This window comes from Neomonachus schauinslandi, chromosome 15 (genome assembly GCF_002201575.2).
Source record: "Neomonachus schauinslandi chromosome 15, ASM220157v2, whole genome shotgun sequence".
Classification (NCBI taxonomy): Eukaryota; Metazoa; Chordata; class Mammalia; order Carnivora; family Phocidae; genus Neomonachus; species Neomonachus schauinslandi.
The window spans coordinates 53,643,593-53,660,851 of NC_058417.1; the positions used below are offsets into that span (position 1 = coordinate 53,643,593).

At 57.8% G+C, this 17,259-nt stretch overlaps 1 protein-coding gene across 1 annotated transcript; it reads right to left on the bottom strand.

Annotated features, from left to right (window-relative positions):
- Positions 1 to 13,062: 13,062 nt before the first annotated feature.
- USH1G (USH1 protein network component sans) lies at positions 13,063 to 16,625 on the bottom strand. The gene is made up of 2 exons (XM_021680864.1): positions 16,462 to 16,625; positions 13,063 to 14,284 (listed from the first exon to the last, which is right to left on the bottom strand). Exons 1-2 carry the CDS (start codon positions 16,623 to 16,625, stop codon positions 13,063 to 13,065), a joined length of 1,386 nt encoding a protein of 461 aa, XP_021536539.1.
- Between the last annotated feature and the right edge of the window lie 634 nt (positions 16,626 to 17,259).

Consider the following 17,259-nt stretch of genomic DNA (forward strand, 5'->3'; position numbering starts at 1 on the left):
TTGTTTGTTTAAGAGGTAAAAATCGGAAGGTAGATGTCACCCATAAATGCAGCAAGAGTGAAATGTGGGAAACCGGATTGGGGCTGGAGTCTCTGTTCCCTTGGCCATGGGGCGGGGGCGGGGATTAGCAGCTGAGCATGTGGGGGTGGGAGAAGCCCCTGATCGGCCTGACTCTTCCCCATTCCCCTCTGTCAGGCCAGCCTGACCTCTCAGCCCCACGTCCTCCCTCTCCTGGCTCCCAGGATCCTGCTCATGGGAGTGAGAATTAATTGTGAGAAAAAGCTCTGGGTGATGGGCCAGCCAGGTCTGCACCTTTGAGGCTCCCTGCATGGCTTCTCTCACCAGGCCCCAGGGGCCCAGTGAGCAGGTGTGGACAGGCTCCTTGACCTCTGCCCACAGTGGGCCGTTGTCCTACTGCAAAGGCAGAGACAACCAGGGCTGGGGCCTATTTCTATTCCTCCCAGCCAGCCTGCCCTAGACCTGCCTCTGCCCCCATCCAACCCCTCACCTTTCTACATAAGCCTAGCATATGTGAAGAGCACAGCTTTGGAGTCAGACATGCTTACTAGCTGTGTGGCTTTGGGTGAGTTACTCAACCTCTCTGAGCTTAGTAGCTTCATATATACGAAACACAGGCATTTAAAAGAGTGAGATAGGGGCGCCTGAGTGGCTCAGTCGTTAAGCGACTGCCTTCGGCTCAGGTCATGATCCCGGGGTCCTGGCATCGAGCCCCACATCGGGCTCCCTGCTCCGCGGGAAGCCTGCTTCTCCCTCTCCCACTCCCCCTGCTTGTGTTCCCTCTCTCACTGTGTCTCTCTCTGTCAAATAAATAAAATCTTAAAAAAAAAAAAGAGTGAGATAAATATCAATGGGCATTTTAATATTTTTTCCTGCACCCCAATAGTTGTGCACACCCCGCTTTGGAGACCACTGACCGGCAGCCCGAGGTCTAAATGCTTGGCTTTGAGGGCCTCCAAGTTCTGGCTCCATCTCTGACTACTCTTCTGCTTCCGGCCAGAGTGGCTGCTCACTGACTTCAGAGAGCCTGGGAAGATGTTACCCCCTCTCACCTCTGTCTTCATTCCCGGGTAGCGCACCCCGTCTAAAACCCACCCATCCTCCAGGGCGCTGGTGACTTCAGCCACCCCTACAAAGCCTTCCCAGTGTTCCCACGTATTTCACTCGTGCCACCAATTTTATTGAGCACCTACTGTTTGCAGGGTGCTCCCACTCACGGTGTCTGTCCCTTGCTCTGACCTCATCTACTAGCTAGCGTTAGACCCCTGTTGTCATGCGCTGCCTGTCTCGTGCCCTGTGACCTAATCGTAGGATTCAGCATGTTCCTGGGTCATCTGCCTGCATTAGTCAAGGTAAGTCGCACTGCTGCTGTAATAAACAGCCCCAAACATCTCAGCGGTAAATACAATGCAGGTTTATTGCTTGCTCACATCACAGTCCAATATGGGCCAGCTGGCCCTGCCCCAAGGGGTGACTTGGGGGTTCAGGCTCCTTCCATCTGGTGACGGGGTCATATGGAAAGAGCTTTACTACAGCTCTGAATACAGGCATGCCCTAGGTAAACACTCAACAGAAATGCAAAGAAACGTGCAGAAATATTCATAGCCACAGTCCTCAAAATAGGCAAACCCATAATGACGCCTGGGGGCTGGGGGTGGAAGAGAAAACATGAAAAGACACTTTTAGCTCCAAGTCTGGAGGTGGTACGTGTCACTTCTGTCCGCATCCCACCGGCCAGAATCGGGGTATGCAGCCCCAACCTCAGCACAGGCAGACTCGGGGTCACTGCCTTCCTGTGCCCAGGGAGAGAGGGTCACATAAACAGCAGTCTCTGCCCACCGCCAATACATGGTGGGCTTCCTAAGGGCACGCACCCCACACACAACTTCCTTATGTTTCCCTGAGCTTCCTCCGTAACTTCCAACCCGCCACCCGACGCACACTCACACACTCATCATGCCCAGCACAGCACCTTGTTTACCAGCTGATGGACCGACCAGCGTGAGTCAAACCAGGCTGCCTGATGGAGAAGGGGACAGGGCTTGGCAGGGACACGGGTCCTTCCTGTTCTTCAGACAACACCCATTCCCTGGGGCCTCACACAGTGTGTGGCACATAGTAGGTGTTCAGCAAACATTGGGTGAATAAATGAATAGGTGGATGAATGGAAAGATTAGGAAAATAGGCTCAGGAGAATGGAAGGAGGAGATAAAAGCTTAAAAAAAAAACCAATAGATGATGAAGAAGACACTGGTCCAAATTCGAGATGCGTGAGCCCTCCTCCCAGGCCCCAACGGATGGGGTGCCTGTGGACCTACTCAGGCACAAATGGGGTGTGTGTGTGTGTGTGTGTGTGTGAAGGGATGGTGTTAGATGATGCTGGGTTTGGCCTTCCTGGGACCTCTGGAGTTCCCCACCCTGGGGCAGCGATGATTCCTCCCTTCTGCAATCCATATCTTTATGTGCTGAGGTTCATTGGGGTTAATTATTATTGTGGTTGGGGTGGGGTGGGAAGGAGCCTTGCCCCAGCCCCAGGCCCTGGAAGGGGATCATGAGAGTCAAGGATAGGTTTGGAGACCTGGAAGGCTGGTACTGAGAGGCTGGGGGACAAGGGGTAAATTAGAAAGGTACCTCCCACCAGCAATGTAACCATTTCTAGGCTCCACGCCTGGGTGGCTGGGTTTGTAAGCCTTCCTTGTCTTCCACCCATTCATGCTACCCCCCAAATCATCAAAGCCCAGTGAGGGCCGGCTCCAGGAAGCGAGCGGCATTATTCACTGGGGTGGGGCCGAGTGCTCTGGGGGAGAAGTGGCCGGGCCGTGGCTCAGATCTTGATCAGCTGAGAGAGGGACTGGCATCCCAAGCTCCCCTGGCTCCAGCAGGGCGGGACCACATCGACGGGCCGTGTCAGCATCCGCCTCCCTTCCAAGGACCCTGGCCCTGGCCCGCCACAGCCACCTGCCGCGTGCCTCCCACCTTCTGGGCCACCAGCTGCTCTGTGGGGACGAAGCCAGGTTGGTGATGGCCCAGAGGGGCAGGTCAGGGAGTGAGACAGGTAAGGGAAAGGGGGCTGGCCTTGAGCTGATGGGGATGCTGCTGAGGCTCCGAGGCTGTCAGCCCATCCCCACAAGGCAGGAAAGGACACTGAGGCCCAGGCCACCTTTCCAAGTTGTAGAGCAAACTAGGTCCTTGAAAAGCCAAGGCTGGAGCTGTTAGCAACCCAGACTCCTGACCAGTGAGGTTTTCCAAGGGTCGCTTGGCCCCTCCTCCTGCATCAGTCCGGCACCACAGTCTGGTGTGTGTAAGTGACTCTGGGGTGTAGATTAGCCTGAAGGGTGTGTGTTGGACCTGGTGGGGCCAGTGCCAGGGCTGGAAGGGGAGTGAGGGCCACGATTCTTGCAAGGTATGGAGGCAACCAAGAACAGTATGTAGAGCGGGGCTCTGGACTCAGACACATCCATGGTCCCATTCTTGCTGTGTGATCTTAGGTGAGTTGCTTGACCTCTCTGAGCCTCAGGTTTCTGAGAAGGTGACTTGGAGTGGATGAGGGTGATACTACCTAGCTTGCTGGGTTGCTGGAGAGAGTAATAAGATCATTTCTGTACTATGAATATCAACGGACCACCATAGGGCTAGTGCTCACAGTAGAAATCATCACTAAGCCATTCCTTGTGCTACTGTAATTATAACATTATTGTTATGTTGAATATTGATATGATTTAAATCTAACATATGTTGGTATCAATAACGATACTAATAAATGGTTTCCATTTCCAGCGAGAAAAGGGCCCAAACGTGCTCACTCCCTCTGTTTCACTCTCCTCTTTGCCTTGTTTTCCATCTGTGTGTGGGCACATGCATGCACGTGCGTGCACACACAGAGTGGGGCTGGGGTTCAGGGGCATGATGCTTCCTCCCACTTCTGCTCTGCGAATACCGAACAGGCTGTGCAAGAAGTGTGGGCACCATGGAAAGGGGAGTTTGGGACAATCCAACATGTCGGTTCTCAGGGCCTGGCTAATGCCCACTGAGCCCTCCCCATCCCCAGATTCCTGTCTATCAGGCCCCTGGGCTGGTCCTCCCCCTACTGGGTGTAGAGAACTGAGGTAAGCACTTAACGTAGTTTATCTTCCCAACTGGCCTACTATGTGGGGTTTAATGATCTCCACTCACAGATGGAAACTCGGAGGCTTGCAAAGACAAGTTAGCCTTCCCAGTGGGTGACAGCGCTGAGCACCCCAGTTAGACACGCCGGCCCAGGGCAAGTTGCCCACCCAGGCTCTTTGGTAATCTGGCTGCCCCAAAAGGTAGATTTGCCTCTACCTGATCCCCTTCCTTCTGGGCCATTGATCCTTCTCCCCCTGCTGCCTACCCCTCAGAGTTCTGACCCCCAACAAACCAGGCACCCAGAGAGAGTCTGGAGAACGCTTTGTGGGAACCCCCGTTTCAGGGCAAGGGATGGGGTGAGGGGAGGTGGCGTGAGTGGCTGGAGCTTCAACCTTCCAGTCTAAAGGAGCTGGGGCCCTAAAATTAATAGATGGGAGAAGGAGTCTAAACACAGACTGTAGACAAAATCATGGAGCCCTCTGTGAGTGTGTATGCACATACATGCACACACACGCATGTGCACGTGCCCTTCTTCTGGGAAACTTGGAGGCCCTGAAGCAAAGATAAATGAGTAAGACCACAGAGACACACAAGCCCACTCAGCTCACAAATAAACACAACCTTCCAGGAGAGCTCTGGGTCCACGACACTCACCCCGTCCTTGCAGAGATCCACCTCAGTGGCATCACCCACATTACACACACGCACACCCGCACACACACGCAAGCTCACAAAACGGAGAGCAGTCAGCAGTAGACCTAGAGGCTGAGCAGGAAGAGGGTAGAGAGGAATGGAGGAAGAGAGGGAGGCAGCAAGTCCCGCCTGTCCCCCATCCCAAGCCCCTAGTCCTGCAGCTGAGCCCCTGCTCTGACCTGGGGAGCCCCTGAGGCGACCTTGTGCCAGGGGAGAACCTGGGGAGGTGGCTCAGTGAATGGGGTAGAAAGAGCCAGAGTTTGGGGTTTGAATCCCACGGCCCTGACACTTGTGCACTCAGCTGCTTGGAGAAACGACCTCACCTACTGAGTCCCGGTTTCCTTCCCTGTGAGGCAGGGCAGTGATACCGTTCTCGAGGCTTCGCTGTGCCCAGTGTGTGAAAGTGCTAGATTTATGCTCTGAGAAGGCAGATGGCAGCGAGCAGCAGTGCAAATGCACCAGAATCGACACCCTAGTTTAGGCACTTCCTAGCAGGTCATTTGTCCTTCCGAACCTCAGTTGCCCCATCTGTAAAATGGGACTAGTCAAGAACGCCTTCCAGCCCTTGGGACTTGAGGAGACAATGCTGTGAGGGTGCTGTGTGCTGTGACTCTGTGGGAAAGGGAAAGCCCCCAGCGGCAGAGATGGGGGGTCAGGGCCCTGATTCGGCTGGTGGCTGCTGTTGCCCCTGCCCCCTCTCCCCCCAGAGAAAGCCCCTTCCCCCACCCACCAGGGCCCCACTGACTACTGTTCAGGGTCCCACGAGTGTGCATATCCAGAGAGGGGAGAGGGTCCCACAGACCCCCCTGAGCCCATGGAATAAAGAAGCCAGAGCGAGAGAGGGTAAAACTGGAATTTATAACCTTAAAGGATTCCCAGGGCTCACCACACTGGCATGTCCCAAGGGCCTTTCTCTAAAGACCAGATTGGTGGCTCTGAACAGACTTTCCAGAAGTTTCCCCACCTCAGGCTCCAAACCCCATCAGACTTAGTCATTCAGCTATAGATACCCGGGGGGCAGCTGGTCCAGAGTCAGACAGACAAGGAGTCAGGTCCTGTGTGTGCTCTTACAGGCTGTGTGACCCAAGCAACAACCTAGTGTTCTCGAGTCTTGGTTTTCTCCTCTGTCAAATGGGTTAATTGACCCCCTGTAATTATTAAATGAGGCTGTCATGAGAACGCACAGAAATCACAGACGTAAAGTGCTGACATACAGCAGGTGCTCAATAAATGCTCACCATCATGATGAGACATGCCCACAGCTGGGAGCCAGCCTGTCTGGGTTTGAGCCCTAGCTCTTCCTCCTCCAGCAGTGTGAGCTTGGGCATGTTTTACAAACATCTCTGTGCCTTGGTTTCCTCATCTGAAAACCAGGAATAACAACGGTGCCCAAGACCATGCGAGTAACATGCTGGAAATGCTTGGGCCACACCAAGTGTTGCTACGGGGACTATCGATGGGAGGTGAGAGCTGGGGAGGTGCTGCATGCCTGCTGGGTACCAGCCAGGTCTCACACAATAACACCCTTAGGTGTAGGGTGAGGAGAGGAGGGGCTACAGGGTTCCGGTTCAACCCAAGACAGGGACCAGACTGAGGTGGGGACAGGGACAGGGAGCCTGAACTCATGGGGAGACAGAGAGAGAGAAAGAAGCTAAAGGAAAACTGTTCCTCTCCTCACAACACTTCTGACACCAGATGGAGGTTCTTCCCACAGCAACAACCAATTCTCCAACTCTGGACACACCAACTGTCCTGTAATTTCATTCGGTTCTGAAGCTGACGATGGGGTGAATGTCAGACTACACAGGTCCCCAGGCTCAGTCCCACAAACACACCCTCACTTCTGACACCTCGGGTCCCCAGGCTACCTGCACTTCTGTCCAACTTGACTAAAAATTTGGGGGTTCTCTGAACCCGCTGCCTCGGCTTTGACAGTTTGCTAGAACAGCTCACAGAGCTGAGAAAAGCACTTTACTTACATTTACCGGTTTATTGTAAAGCATATTATGATGGATCCATATTAACAGCCAGATGAGGAGATACACGGGGTCCAGAAGGGTCCCAAGTGCAGGAGCTTCTGTCCCTGTGAGTCAGGGGACACCGCCCTCTCAGAACATGGATGCATCCATCAACTCAGAAGCTCTCTGAGCCCCACAGAGTAGGGGTGCTTTGGAGGCTTCATTATGAAGCCATGATCGATCATTAACCCAATCTCCAACCCCTCCACCTTCCCAAAGGATGGGGGGCACTGAAAGCTCCAAGCTTCTAGCCCAGGTGACCAGTCCCCACACTTAAGCTGTCCAGGAGCCCACACAGAGTCGCCTCGTTTGAACAAAAGATGTTCTTATCACCCAGGAACTTCTAAGGGACTCAGGAGCTCTGTGTCAGGAACTGGGAGCAGTTACCAAATATATATTTCTTATTATGTGACCAACAGCAGAGGAGTCTGAGGTCTAGAGAGACGAGGCAACAGAAAGAGGGGAGGAGAGACGGAATAGGAGCCCCAGTGTTACAGGGAGAGATGGGGCAGAGACACAGAGAGACAGGGAGACAGGCAGACTCTCTGGTCACTATTAAATGCTTCTGCAGGCTTGCTCCCATCTTGGCTGGCTTTTGCCCTCCCAAACAGCCCCCCAGTATCTTGCCCTGTGGCCCCACAAACCAACCTGCCCTCTCTCAGCCCAGCCCCTCCAGGCAGGTGCGTCAGCCCAGGTGCTTGGGCCACCGAAGTTGCCAGCATGCCCCCACTCATGCCAGCCTGAGTCTGGCATCTGCCCCGGACCAGGCATGCCCAGGTCAAGGGGGCCCAAGACCAAAGACAACCCCCACCAAAGGGTACAAGTACTTGGGAAGCCAACACACCATGGTAAGGCATGCAGGCTTTGACAACCTGGAAATTTGTCTTTGAGGCCTGGTTTGTCCACCTCCTCAGCTCTGTGACCTTGGGCAATTTGCATCACTGCTCTGACCCTCTGTTTTCCCACCTGTGAAATGGAGATAATAATCATAATATAGTCCTTGTTTTACAGGGTTGGGGCTTTAGTGTGAGGATCAGATGTATATAAAGTGCTGGCACCTTATAAAATCTCAACATTAATAGTAAAAACATGAGAGCTTCCCTCTGGGGACAGGGTGGCCAAAGGGACCCAAGTTAAGGAATTAACTTTCCTTAATTTACTGGGACCTAAGGAATGTCACAAAACCTCTCTGATGGTCAATCTCTTCATCTTTGGAGTGGGGCTAAAACTCTTCACCTGCTTACCTCACAGGATTAGGGGAAAGTTTTTGATAAACTCTACTGTTCAGACAGTAGCATAATGGGGCCAGGCCAGTGGGCCTGTGATTCCCCCTTCCAGGAAAGATGCCCAGCTCCTTGGGTACCCCAGGATTCCCTGGAGGCCCCCCCACTGGACCCGTGGCCCATCCTTGGCTAGCTGACCATTCCTTAGCCAGTGACTGGATCATCAATGCCCCCAGCTGGCGGGATGAGGATGCTTTCAAGTGCTGTCTCCAGGAGCTAGTGTGATTGGTGGGGTTCACATATGGGGGTCAGAAAAGCAGAACTGCTCTGTGGAAGGGCCTAGGATTCACCTACTGGGTGGGCGGAGCCACACATGCGGTGAGTACCTCATGGGCCTAAGGCCGCCAACAACCGTGATCACTACTAACTGATATGTACTGAGTATCAGGCAGTTTGCTAAGTGCCTCATCATGCATTATCATTCCATGATCATTTCACCTCCTGATGATCCACGGGGTTAACACGCTATTATAAGGAGTTCAAATCACCTATTTTATTTGAGGAAACGGACTCAGAGAGGCTAGGTAACTTACCCGAGGCTGCGCAGCTGGAAAGGATCCAGAGCCAGTTTTGCTGCCCGGATCTGGCTGTGTCCTCAGTCCTGCCACCTCCCGTACAACCCAGGCTTATCTCAGAGGTGACACAGGCATGGCCTGGGAGCACAGGGCTGTCACGCTGCCCAGGACTGGTCAACATGGAAGGCATCACAAGACCGAGTGCCACTTTGCCCATTTGGCTGCTCTGTTATCTCTTGCCAGCCCCCTGCCCTCTGGGCCTCAGTTACTTCATCTGTACAATGAGGTTGCGCCACATACCCAGAGGCCCTTCTTGCCTCTGATTCACTCTGACATGCCCATCTCCATCAAATTAGTAATCCCATTTATGATGTAACATCAGAGCAGTCAAACTAAGGCTTCTTAACATGGGATCCCTGGACCCCTCGGAGCTCCAGGAGCTGCCTGGAATGAGGAGCAGAATTGTGTGTGTGTGTGTGATGTGCATTTTTCCAGGGGAAGTGTCCATGTTATTACCAGATTCTAATCCCTAAAGGCGAAGAGCCGTTGATCAGTCTAAAACCTTTAGAATTGCCCTAAGCTCAATCACAATTTTAAGGGAAATGGGTCGAGAAGGCTGAATCCCTACCATGTAAAATTCTTCCCTTCACTGTGTTTAAAGTCCCCTCAGACTTCCTGCAGCTGCACCTGCTCCCGTGCCCCAGGCTTCCACCCTCCGGCCACACTGACCCCTGGAGACCCCAGCCCCCAGTGCTTCCGATTAGTCTCTGCCTCTACGCTGAAGCTCCTCCTATCTGCTGTCTTGTTATTGGGTCCTCACCCCCATGTCCTTCCCCTGGAACCTCGGCGCCAGGACTGGTGGGGCTTTCCTGAGGTAAGTGCAGTGACCAGAATGGCCAGTAGGGGTCGCAGGGTGGACAACCCCGTGGAGCATCCGAGGACAGAATTCTGCCCCCTTCTCAGCCTGGGGCTGAGGAAAGTGCACCAGCAGTCAGGAGGCCCATGTTCTGGGTCCGGATCTTCCCCTCGATAGGCCTCAATTTTCCCATCTGTAAAGTGGAGGGAGATGACCTAGAACCCCAGAGGGTTGCTAAGCAACCTTTCTGCTGGGACATCCCCTGGACCTTGATGATTGATGCTGGAGGGAGGGAGGGGTCTCGAACTCCCTTTAGCAGAAGCACTTGACCCAGCATCTTTAGGGAATGAAATAAAATGACTCAGGGGGACTTTGGTTTAGCAAACAGAGGCTATTGTCCTCCAGCTTAAGGGGAAGCCTTACCTCCCGGGGAGAAAGGAGGGTTCTAAATAGGTCTGCCCCAAGAGCTGCCTGGGGTGGTGAGGGAAATGGGGACCACACTGGTGGCCTCCCCTGTGTGGGCGGGGGCCTTGAGATGAGGGCTCATGGGGCCTGGGAGGTGGGTGGCAGCCTCCTTGGGTACAGCTTCTGCCCACGTCTAGAGAAGGCCAGGCAGGCCCCGGTGGGAAGGGGGAAAGTGTCCTCCTGCCCTCAGCAGCTGCAGGACCTGGGAACAGGGCTGGAGCGCAGATCATCCTCCTCACTCAGCTTCTGGCTCTCCTGTCCCGGTTCTTCTGAACGCTCCCTCTCCATCAGCTCCGAATTCTGGGCCGAGAAAGAGCAGGGTGAAGGCCCAGGGATGAGGGAAGGCCCTGCAGGGATGCATGAGGGGGGCATGACCAACCATCCCTCCCTCGACCTCCTCCAGGGGGTCCATGAGGACCAAGTCGTCTTAGGTACAAAAAGACCTTCTCCCTCTCCCACCCCCAAGTGATTAAAGAATGAGACACAGGCATGACAATGATACAGAACATTCTCTACAAAAGTTATAATGAGCCTGTGGGAGGGGTACTTTGTAGGGCAGTGGGGATCCCAGAGCCTGCCCCACCCCGGCACTGGGAGAACCGGGAGGAGGCTGAGGCAGGACACAGACAGGGGACGGAAGAGAAAGGGCAGCACCTGGGGCTCTGAGAAAGTCGAGTCAGCACTTGGGGGTGGCCCCAGGCCCAGGCCCAGAGAACAGGGAAAAGGACTGGGGTGGGCTCAGGGTGGCAGTGGCAGGCGGCCAAGCCCGCATGTGGGAACAGAAACCACCTCCACCATGGCCCCCGCTCTGGGCACAGACACAGAAGCCCCAGAGGGAAGCTTGTGGCATTTTCTGGGGGTTCTCTAGTCCCCTGACCCGGCCAAGGGGGCCCAGGAAAGAGATGGGGGCTGTGGCAGTGCTCCCAGTGGGAGCCGCTTCCCAAGCTGAGGGTCAGGGACGGGGGTCCGCTGCTGACAGAGCAGGAAGGGCACACACGTGTGGGGGGTGCACGTGCACACACATGTGAGAGCACCCCTGAGTAGCTCTCCCACAGCCCTGACCTCAGGCTGATTGGAAAACCGAGGACACATGCCTCAGGACACATGTCTGAGGGCCCCCCGGGGCTGGCCTTTCCCCTGGGCTCACCGCCCTCAGAGCAGGGACGCTGCTGAGCTCTCGCTGGCGCACTACCCCGCAGAACTGTGCAGCTGCCTGGCCGCCTCCACACCTGGAGGCAAATCCACCAACCAGCCCTCCACACCGACACGCATGCACAGAGCCCTGGGGACCCGGGGACAGTCAGCAGCTTAGATTATCCACGTCCTCAGGCTCTTCCATGTCCATATCGCACGACTGGCCCACAAAGAGGCTAGACCCCCAGCCATGCCCAGTCTCTGCCTGTCTCTGGCCTGGGAGACGCTGAGGCAGTTTGGCCGCTGCCTTTCTCCAGCCCAGAGCACGCCCACCAGGCCGAGGGGCCATAATACTGCGGCTCATCGCTCTAGCACCTTGCATCTATTGCCCGGACCCTCTGGGGTCCCTGGAGGGACCGGGCTGGAGGCAGGGTGGAGGAGGGCATGGTGAGGAGGGCAGAGTCAGGCTGGGCCCCACCACAAGGTGAGTCGGTAAGGATGCCAGTCACCCCCGCCCCCCACCCCAGCCTGGCACTCCACCTCCCCAGCATGGCCAGTAGGTGAAGGAGAAGGGGGCTGGCTGTGCTTAGGACAGGGTGGGGATTAAAGTCAGGACATTTGGCTGAAGAGTCTAGCCAGAAACCTCCTCCCTAGGGTGTATGGGGGGAGGGGAGGCAGCCCAAACTCTTCCCTTCACAAAAATGTAGGAAGTGAGCAAGTCTCCAGCCTGAGCACAACAGCAGGACCCTCGGAGGAGGGGTGGGGAGAGACAATGGCCCCTGGGACTGGCCATGCCCGCCCCTCACACTCCCATTCAGCTCTAATGAGCCTGTCATCTATTCCCTGGGGCCCCAGGGGTCCCCCCCACCCCACCCTTCCTCTGGGGAGTGTGGCCAGGCTTTCAAAGGAGATGACCCACATGGTCTTTGCTCCTGGGGAGGGGTGGGGGTGCTTCAGGGCTGGCGACTGTGAGGACCTCATGGCCCCACGGTGGGTTGTGGCAACTTGCAATTCATTTTGGTCTGGAGAGAGGAGCGCTCTGTTATCTGTAGAGAAAGACACAGAAACAGATTTCAGGTAAGGGCCTTCAAGATATCATTTTAAACCAAGACCAGCCTTTTGAACAACTAACCCTGACAGGCTAATGGTCAGGGATGGGGCCACTGGCCAGGGGGTGTCCTCCCCATCCCCTAAACTCTAAACCAGACTGTCTCCCCACACCCACCCCTGCCCAGCCATGCAGGGTAAAGGCCATAGACACCAAAAGGAGGCGGCAGCATTTGCCGGGCTTGTGGGACACCACGAGAAAGGGGTTGGGGCAGGGCCAGGCCACCAGCGTGGTAGCAGACTTGGGCTCCTCCTGACCGCTTCTGAATGTGACAACTGTCCTCCCACGGGAGTCAACAGACCCTAGAGCCACACAGACCAGGGATCAAGCCCAGGCTCTGCACTAAGCAGCAGCAGGACCTTGGGGTGAGCGGCTGGAACCCGCTGAGCCTCCACTTGCTCTCCTGGAAAATGGGGATGGTACAGCCCCTGCAGATGGAAGCTGGGGAGGACTCAGTAAGAGGGCACGAGCAGGGGCATCTCTAGCACCCAGGAGATGGGAGGGCTCAAGGCGTCCTGTCTGTGACTACTCTATTGTATGGCACTCTCCACACTGAAACACCCATTTGGGGGCATTTTGATATCTCCAAAATTAAGGTGCATTTTATTTTACATTAGCTATGATTAGAAGGCCTCCTGTCCTCATTAAATTGGCAGCTTCTTTTTCAGAATTGGGGGTAAACAAATTAAGTGGGGCCTCTTGTTATTGATGGGGGCTTAGATTTTACGAAATACGGTATTACCCCCCTACACACACACACACACACACACACACACACACTCCTTAAAAGGCAGATCCTCCCCTCCATGGCTCCCCAAGGCTTTCCAGGCCCCCTATCTCCTCATCCCCCCAAGGCTCGGGGCACTCACAACTCAGTGTCTTCCAGGGCGGGCGGGCGCTCTAGCGCCCGCCTCCTCCTCCTCACGGCCCCCAGAAGCTTCTTGCGGGGCCCCAGGGGGACGCTGATGCTGCGGAGGTCAAGGTCGGAGCACAGCATCAGGGCCTCCAGGTCAATCTTCTCCTGCCGCAGGAGGGAGGCGAAGTCCTCCATGTGCAGGGAAGCCAGGAAGGCCTCCAGCGGGCTCGTCTCGGGCTCCAGGTCCTCATCCAGGCCCAAGTCCAGCTCGTCCCAGGGCAGCTCCTTCCCGCAGCTGCGGTCCTGCAGGCTGCTGGCACTGCCCAGGCTGTCGTCGTCCAGGCTGGGGGAGCTCTGCCGCCGGCCTTGCGGGGCGCCGCCGCCGTCCAGCGCCCCGTCCTCGCGGCCCAGGCCGAGCAGCCCGCTGCTCAAGTAGTTCCTGCGGAACACCATGGTGCCCAGGCCGGGGCGGGTAAACAGGGAGTCGTGGCCTGAGTCGGTGCTGACTTCCGAGTGGGCCGGCTCGGCCGCCAGCGTGGCACGGGAGACGCTGTCCTCGTCCGAGAGGAACATGTCCCGGAGCGGGGAGCGGCCCCACTCCTTGGGGTTGGCGTAGGTGCCCTGGCGCACGAACATCACGTCGCTGCCCAGCTGCAGGCCCGAGAGCGAGCGCACGCTCTTGCGGCCGTCCTCGGAGATCTTGAAGGTGCCCTCGCCGCCCTGCTTGCGCCGCTCCAGCTTCCGCTGGATCTTGGCCTTGCCCCTGGCCGTGCCGTGCAGCGTGGCCTGCGAGTAGGGCAAGTGGCTGCCCAGCGCCAGGTGCTGCAGCCGGCGGCTCAGGGTGCTGGACGTGAGGCTGGAGAAGCTGAGCGCGTCCGAGCGCTCGGCCAGCTCGCGGCGGTAGCGCCGCTCCATGCGCTCGTGGTGCTTGCGCTGCATCTTGGCGCACTCGCGGATGCGCCGCTCCGCCTCGCGGAAGGCCTTGTCCTTCAGCTTGCCCACCAGCTTGGGGTTGAGGCTGCTCTGCTTGGCCGCGATGGAGTCCAGGTAGCGCACGCACTCCATGTGGCCCTTCATGGCGGCCATGTCCAGCGGCGTGTGGTAGTCGTTGTCCAGGCACCAGATGTTGGCCCCGAAGGACACCAGGAAGGAGAGGCAGTGCAGGTGGCCATTGGAAGCTGCCAGGTGCAGGGGCGTGTTGCCCCAGATGTCGCACTTGTCTGGGTCACCCCTGCAGGGAGGACACGCAAGGAGGGGTGATGAGCCAACACAGTTTCGGGCGGGCAGACGGCACTGGCTGCAGGTGATGCCCCACGAGCACACCAGCGCGACCCGAGGGCCTGAGACGTCTCCTCCGACTCCAGAAGATGCCAGACGGACCTGGGGAGGGGGGGAGGGGGCGGAGGCGGAAATGGCCCCAGACCTGCAGGGGGTGGGGCGACAGAAAAGGCGGGGCCAGCGCGGGGCCTTCCCCAAGAGAACTGATGGCTGGGAATCTCAGGGGATAAATATTTGATGCCCAGAGAGAAAGGAGTGAATTATTGATGGAGCCCAGCGGGGAGCTGGCCCAGAGAGGTGGTGGGCCAGGGCCGAGTCTGGGTCTCTAGGCAGGCGTGGTGGTACGTGTGGCTGTGGGTGCAGGGGTCACCCTAAAAGAGGACACAAGAGAGTGGTGGGTGCGGAGCCTGAGCCCTGGGTGAGTGTGTGTGAGGGTGTGTGCCTGCGTGTCGGCCGGCGAGGCCACGTTGGCTCCCTCCCTGCAGGGAGCAGGGCCAGGCCTGGCAAGGCTGCGTGTGAGAGCAGGTGTCGGGTCTTGGCCTGCGCTGGGAGGGGAGCGCGGGGGCAGCCAGGACCAAAGGGGAGGAGGAGGCAAGCCGGCAACCTGGGCCCAGCGGCCCTCCCTTCCCCGGGGCTGCCCCATCTTTGGGAGCTTTGTCAGGCAGCCTGGCGTGTGCCTGCCCGGGGGACCCACCCAGCACCCTCCAACACCCTCCACACCAGATTGTGCCCCCTTGGGCATGCTTCGGCTGGCTCCTCCAAGCTCTCCCCTCCCACAGGGGCCTGGCCCAGCACCTCTGCCTCACACTAATGAGGCCACGAGGCCACCCCACAGGGCTGGAGGAAGAATCACCCCCTTGTCTCAACAGCTGCCCCCACAACCCCCTCCTCACTTCCCCTACTGGTCGCCAAGTTTTGCAGGACAATGTGGCAAGGAGCAGTTTGGCATCTGGCCCACACCCCATCCAGCACCAACGCTTGCTCTCTGTATGAGTTGGGGGATTTGGTGCACCAGGAAGGCACTCTTCGCCCTTCTTCCCATGGACCTCTCTGATGGGGGGCAGGATGGCAGGATCACTGCGTGCTCTCGGTGTGGAAAGGGGCCAGCCTGGGCTTCTCAGAACGTGGCTCAGCAGCCTGGTTTTAAGGGCTGCTCCCACCTGCTGCTGGCCTGAGGAGCAGCCTCAGAGGGAGGGTAAGGGGCTTTGCCACCCACCACATGTTCAGGCCACAGGCCAGCATCTGGCACCAGGGCCAGTTGGGCCCCTTTCCCTCCACCATGATTTCCCAGGGCCTACGATGTTCCTATGAACCGTCCTCGGGCATGTCTTCCACTCCTTTTCCCTGTCCAGCTGCCCAGGTGTCCAGTTCAACCAGGTGACCTCTCTGTATAAAACTGTGGAGGCTGGCGAAGTTGTCCACAGTGTCATTCAGCCCCGGGAGCCCACATCAGCGGCCCTGGTCCCTGAATTCCTTCATTGCTGCCTTCAAATCCCTTCCCTGGCCCTGACACCTGGACTCTAGGCACACTCCTCCCCCCAGACAACTCCTAAAGGAGGCAGAGTGCGCCTGCTTTGGGGGAGGGGCACAGAGGGAGTCAATGAGGAGGCTACACCCACTGACATTTGGTGTCGGGGACAGTGCCCATAAATCCCAAGAATGAGCTGGGAGAGAGCTGGGAGAGCCCCAGCCTGCGGGGAGGTGCAGCACCCCTCAGACCGCAGGCTGGGGAGTGGGCACTAAGGAGCCTCTCCTCGAGAGGCCTATGCCCCTTCTCTTCCCTCCCCACTCTTGCTTCCAGGTGCCACCCCCCACCCAGGAGACCTCTCCCACCTTCCCCTCACTCTGCAGCCCCTCCCATAATCATGGGCCCCCAAACCCAGTCCCTCCCCTCCTAGCCCCACATCCAGGTCACAAATGTCATATGCCTCGAGTTGTGTCCCCCTCCCACAACTGCCAGGCTCCAGGGTCCCACCTTAGGGTCAGTCCGATAGAGAAGAGGGCAGCTCAGAGGAGAGAGGGGGAAGATACCTTGGAGTCTTGGGGAGTGTGTCTCAGGGGCCAGAGGGGCCTGAACACTCTCTTTCGCCTCCACTGGGGGGCTTAGGCAGGGACAAGGTGGGTACTCACCCTCGGCTCACGATGAGACGCAGCGACTCCAGGTTACCATGGTAGGCAGCCCAGAGGGTGGGAGTCATGCCATCCTCATCCGGGGCGTTCAGCTCCTTCCTGGTGGCCTCTTTGAGGAGCTCCAGGTAGCCGTCCCGGGCCGCCCGGTGGTACTGGTCGTTCATGGCGCCTGACTTGAACCGGGTGGGCAGGGGGCGCGGGGAAATGCCCCCCGCGGGGGAGGGCGGCGGAGTTAGGGCTGAGGCATGGGGTTGGGGGAGGGGGCCCAGCAGGGCCCGGGGCCGCCAGCCCCCGCTGCCGCTGACGGAGGTTGCGGAGCGCGCCGCAGCCGCAGCTACTCGGACATCTGAGCCGCTCACCCCGGGAAGGGCGGGGGGGGGGGGGGGGGGAGGATCTCCCGCTGCCCAGAGAGCCGCCCCCGGGTTGCCCCTGGGTCCTAAACACCCTGCTCCCGAGCGCACAGGGGTGACCCACGCGAGGCCCTGCCCTCGCTGCAAAAGTGGTGACCCCAGCGCCCCGCCCCATGAGGCCCAGTCTGGGGACAGTACGGGGTCTGTCCTCACTGGATCCCCGGCTCTGCGGCTCCCGATGTCTCCACCCGTCGAAGGAAGGGCCAAGGGCTGGGGAGGGGTGTCTGCGGGCAGTCTGGATCCCTAGGACCGTGGGCGTAGGACCGGTAGGAGGACTGACGCCCAGACAGCGAGGAGCGCCGGGCAGTCCTGGCTGCCCCTCGCCCGCGCGGGGTCGGCGAGCCGCGCTCCAGCAGGGGGCGCTAGAAGCCTGGACGCGGACTCCGCG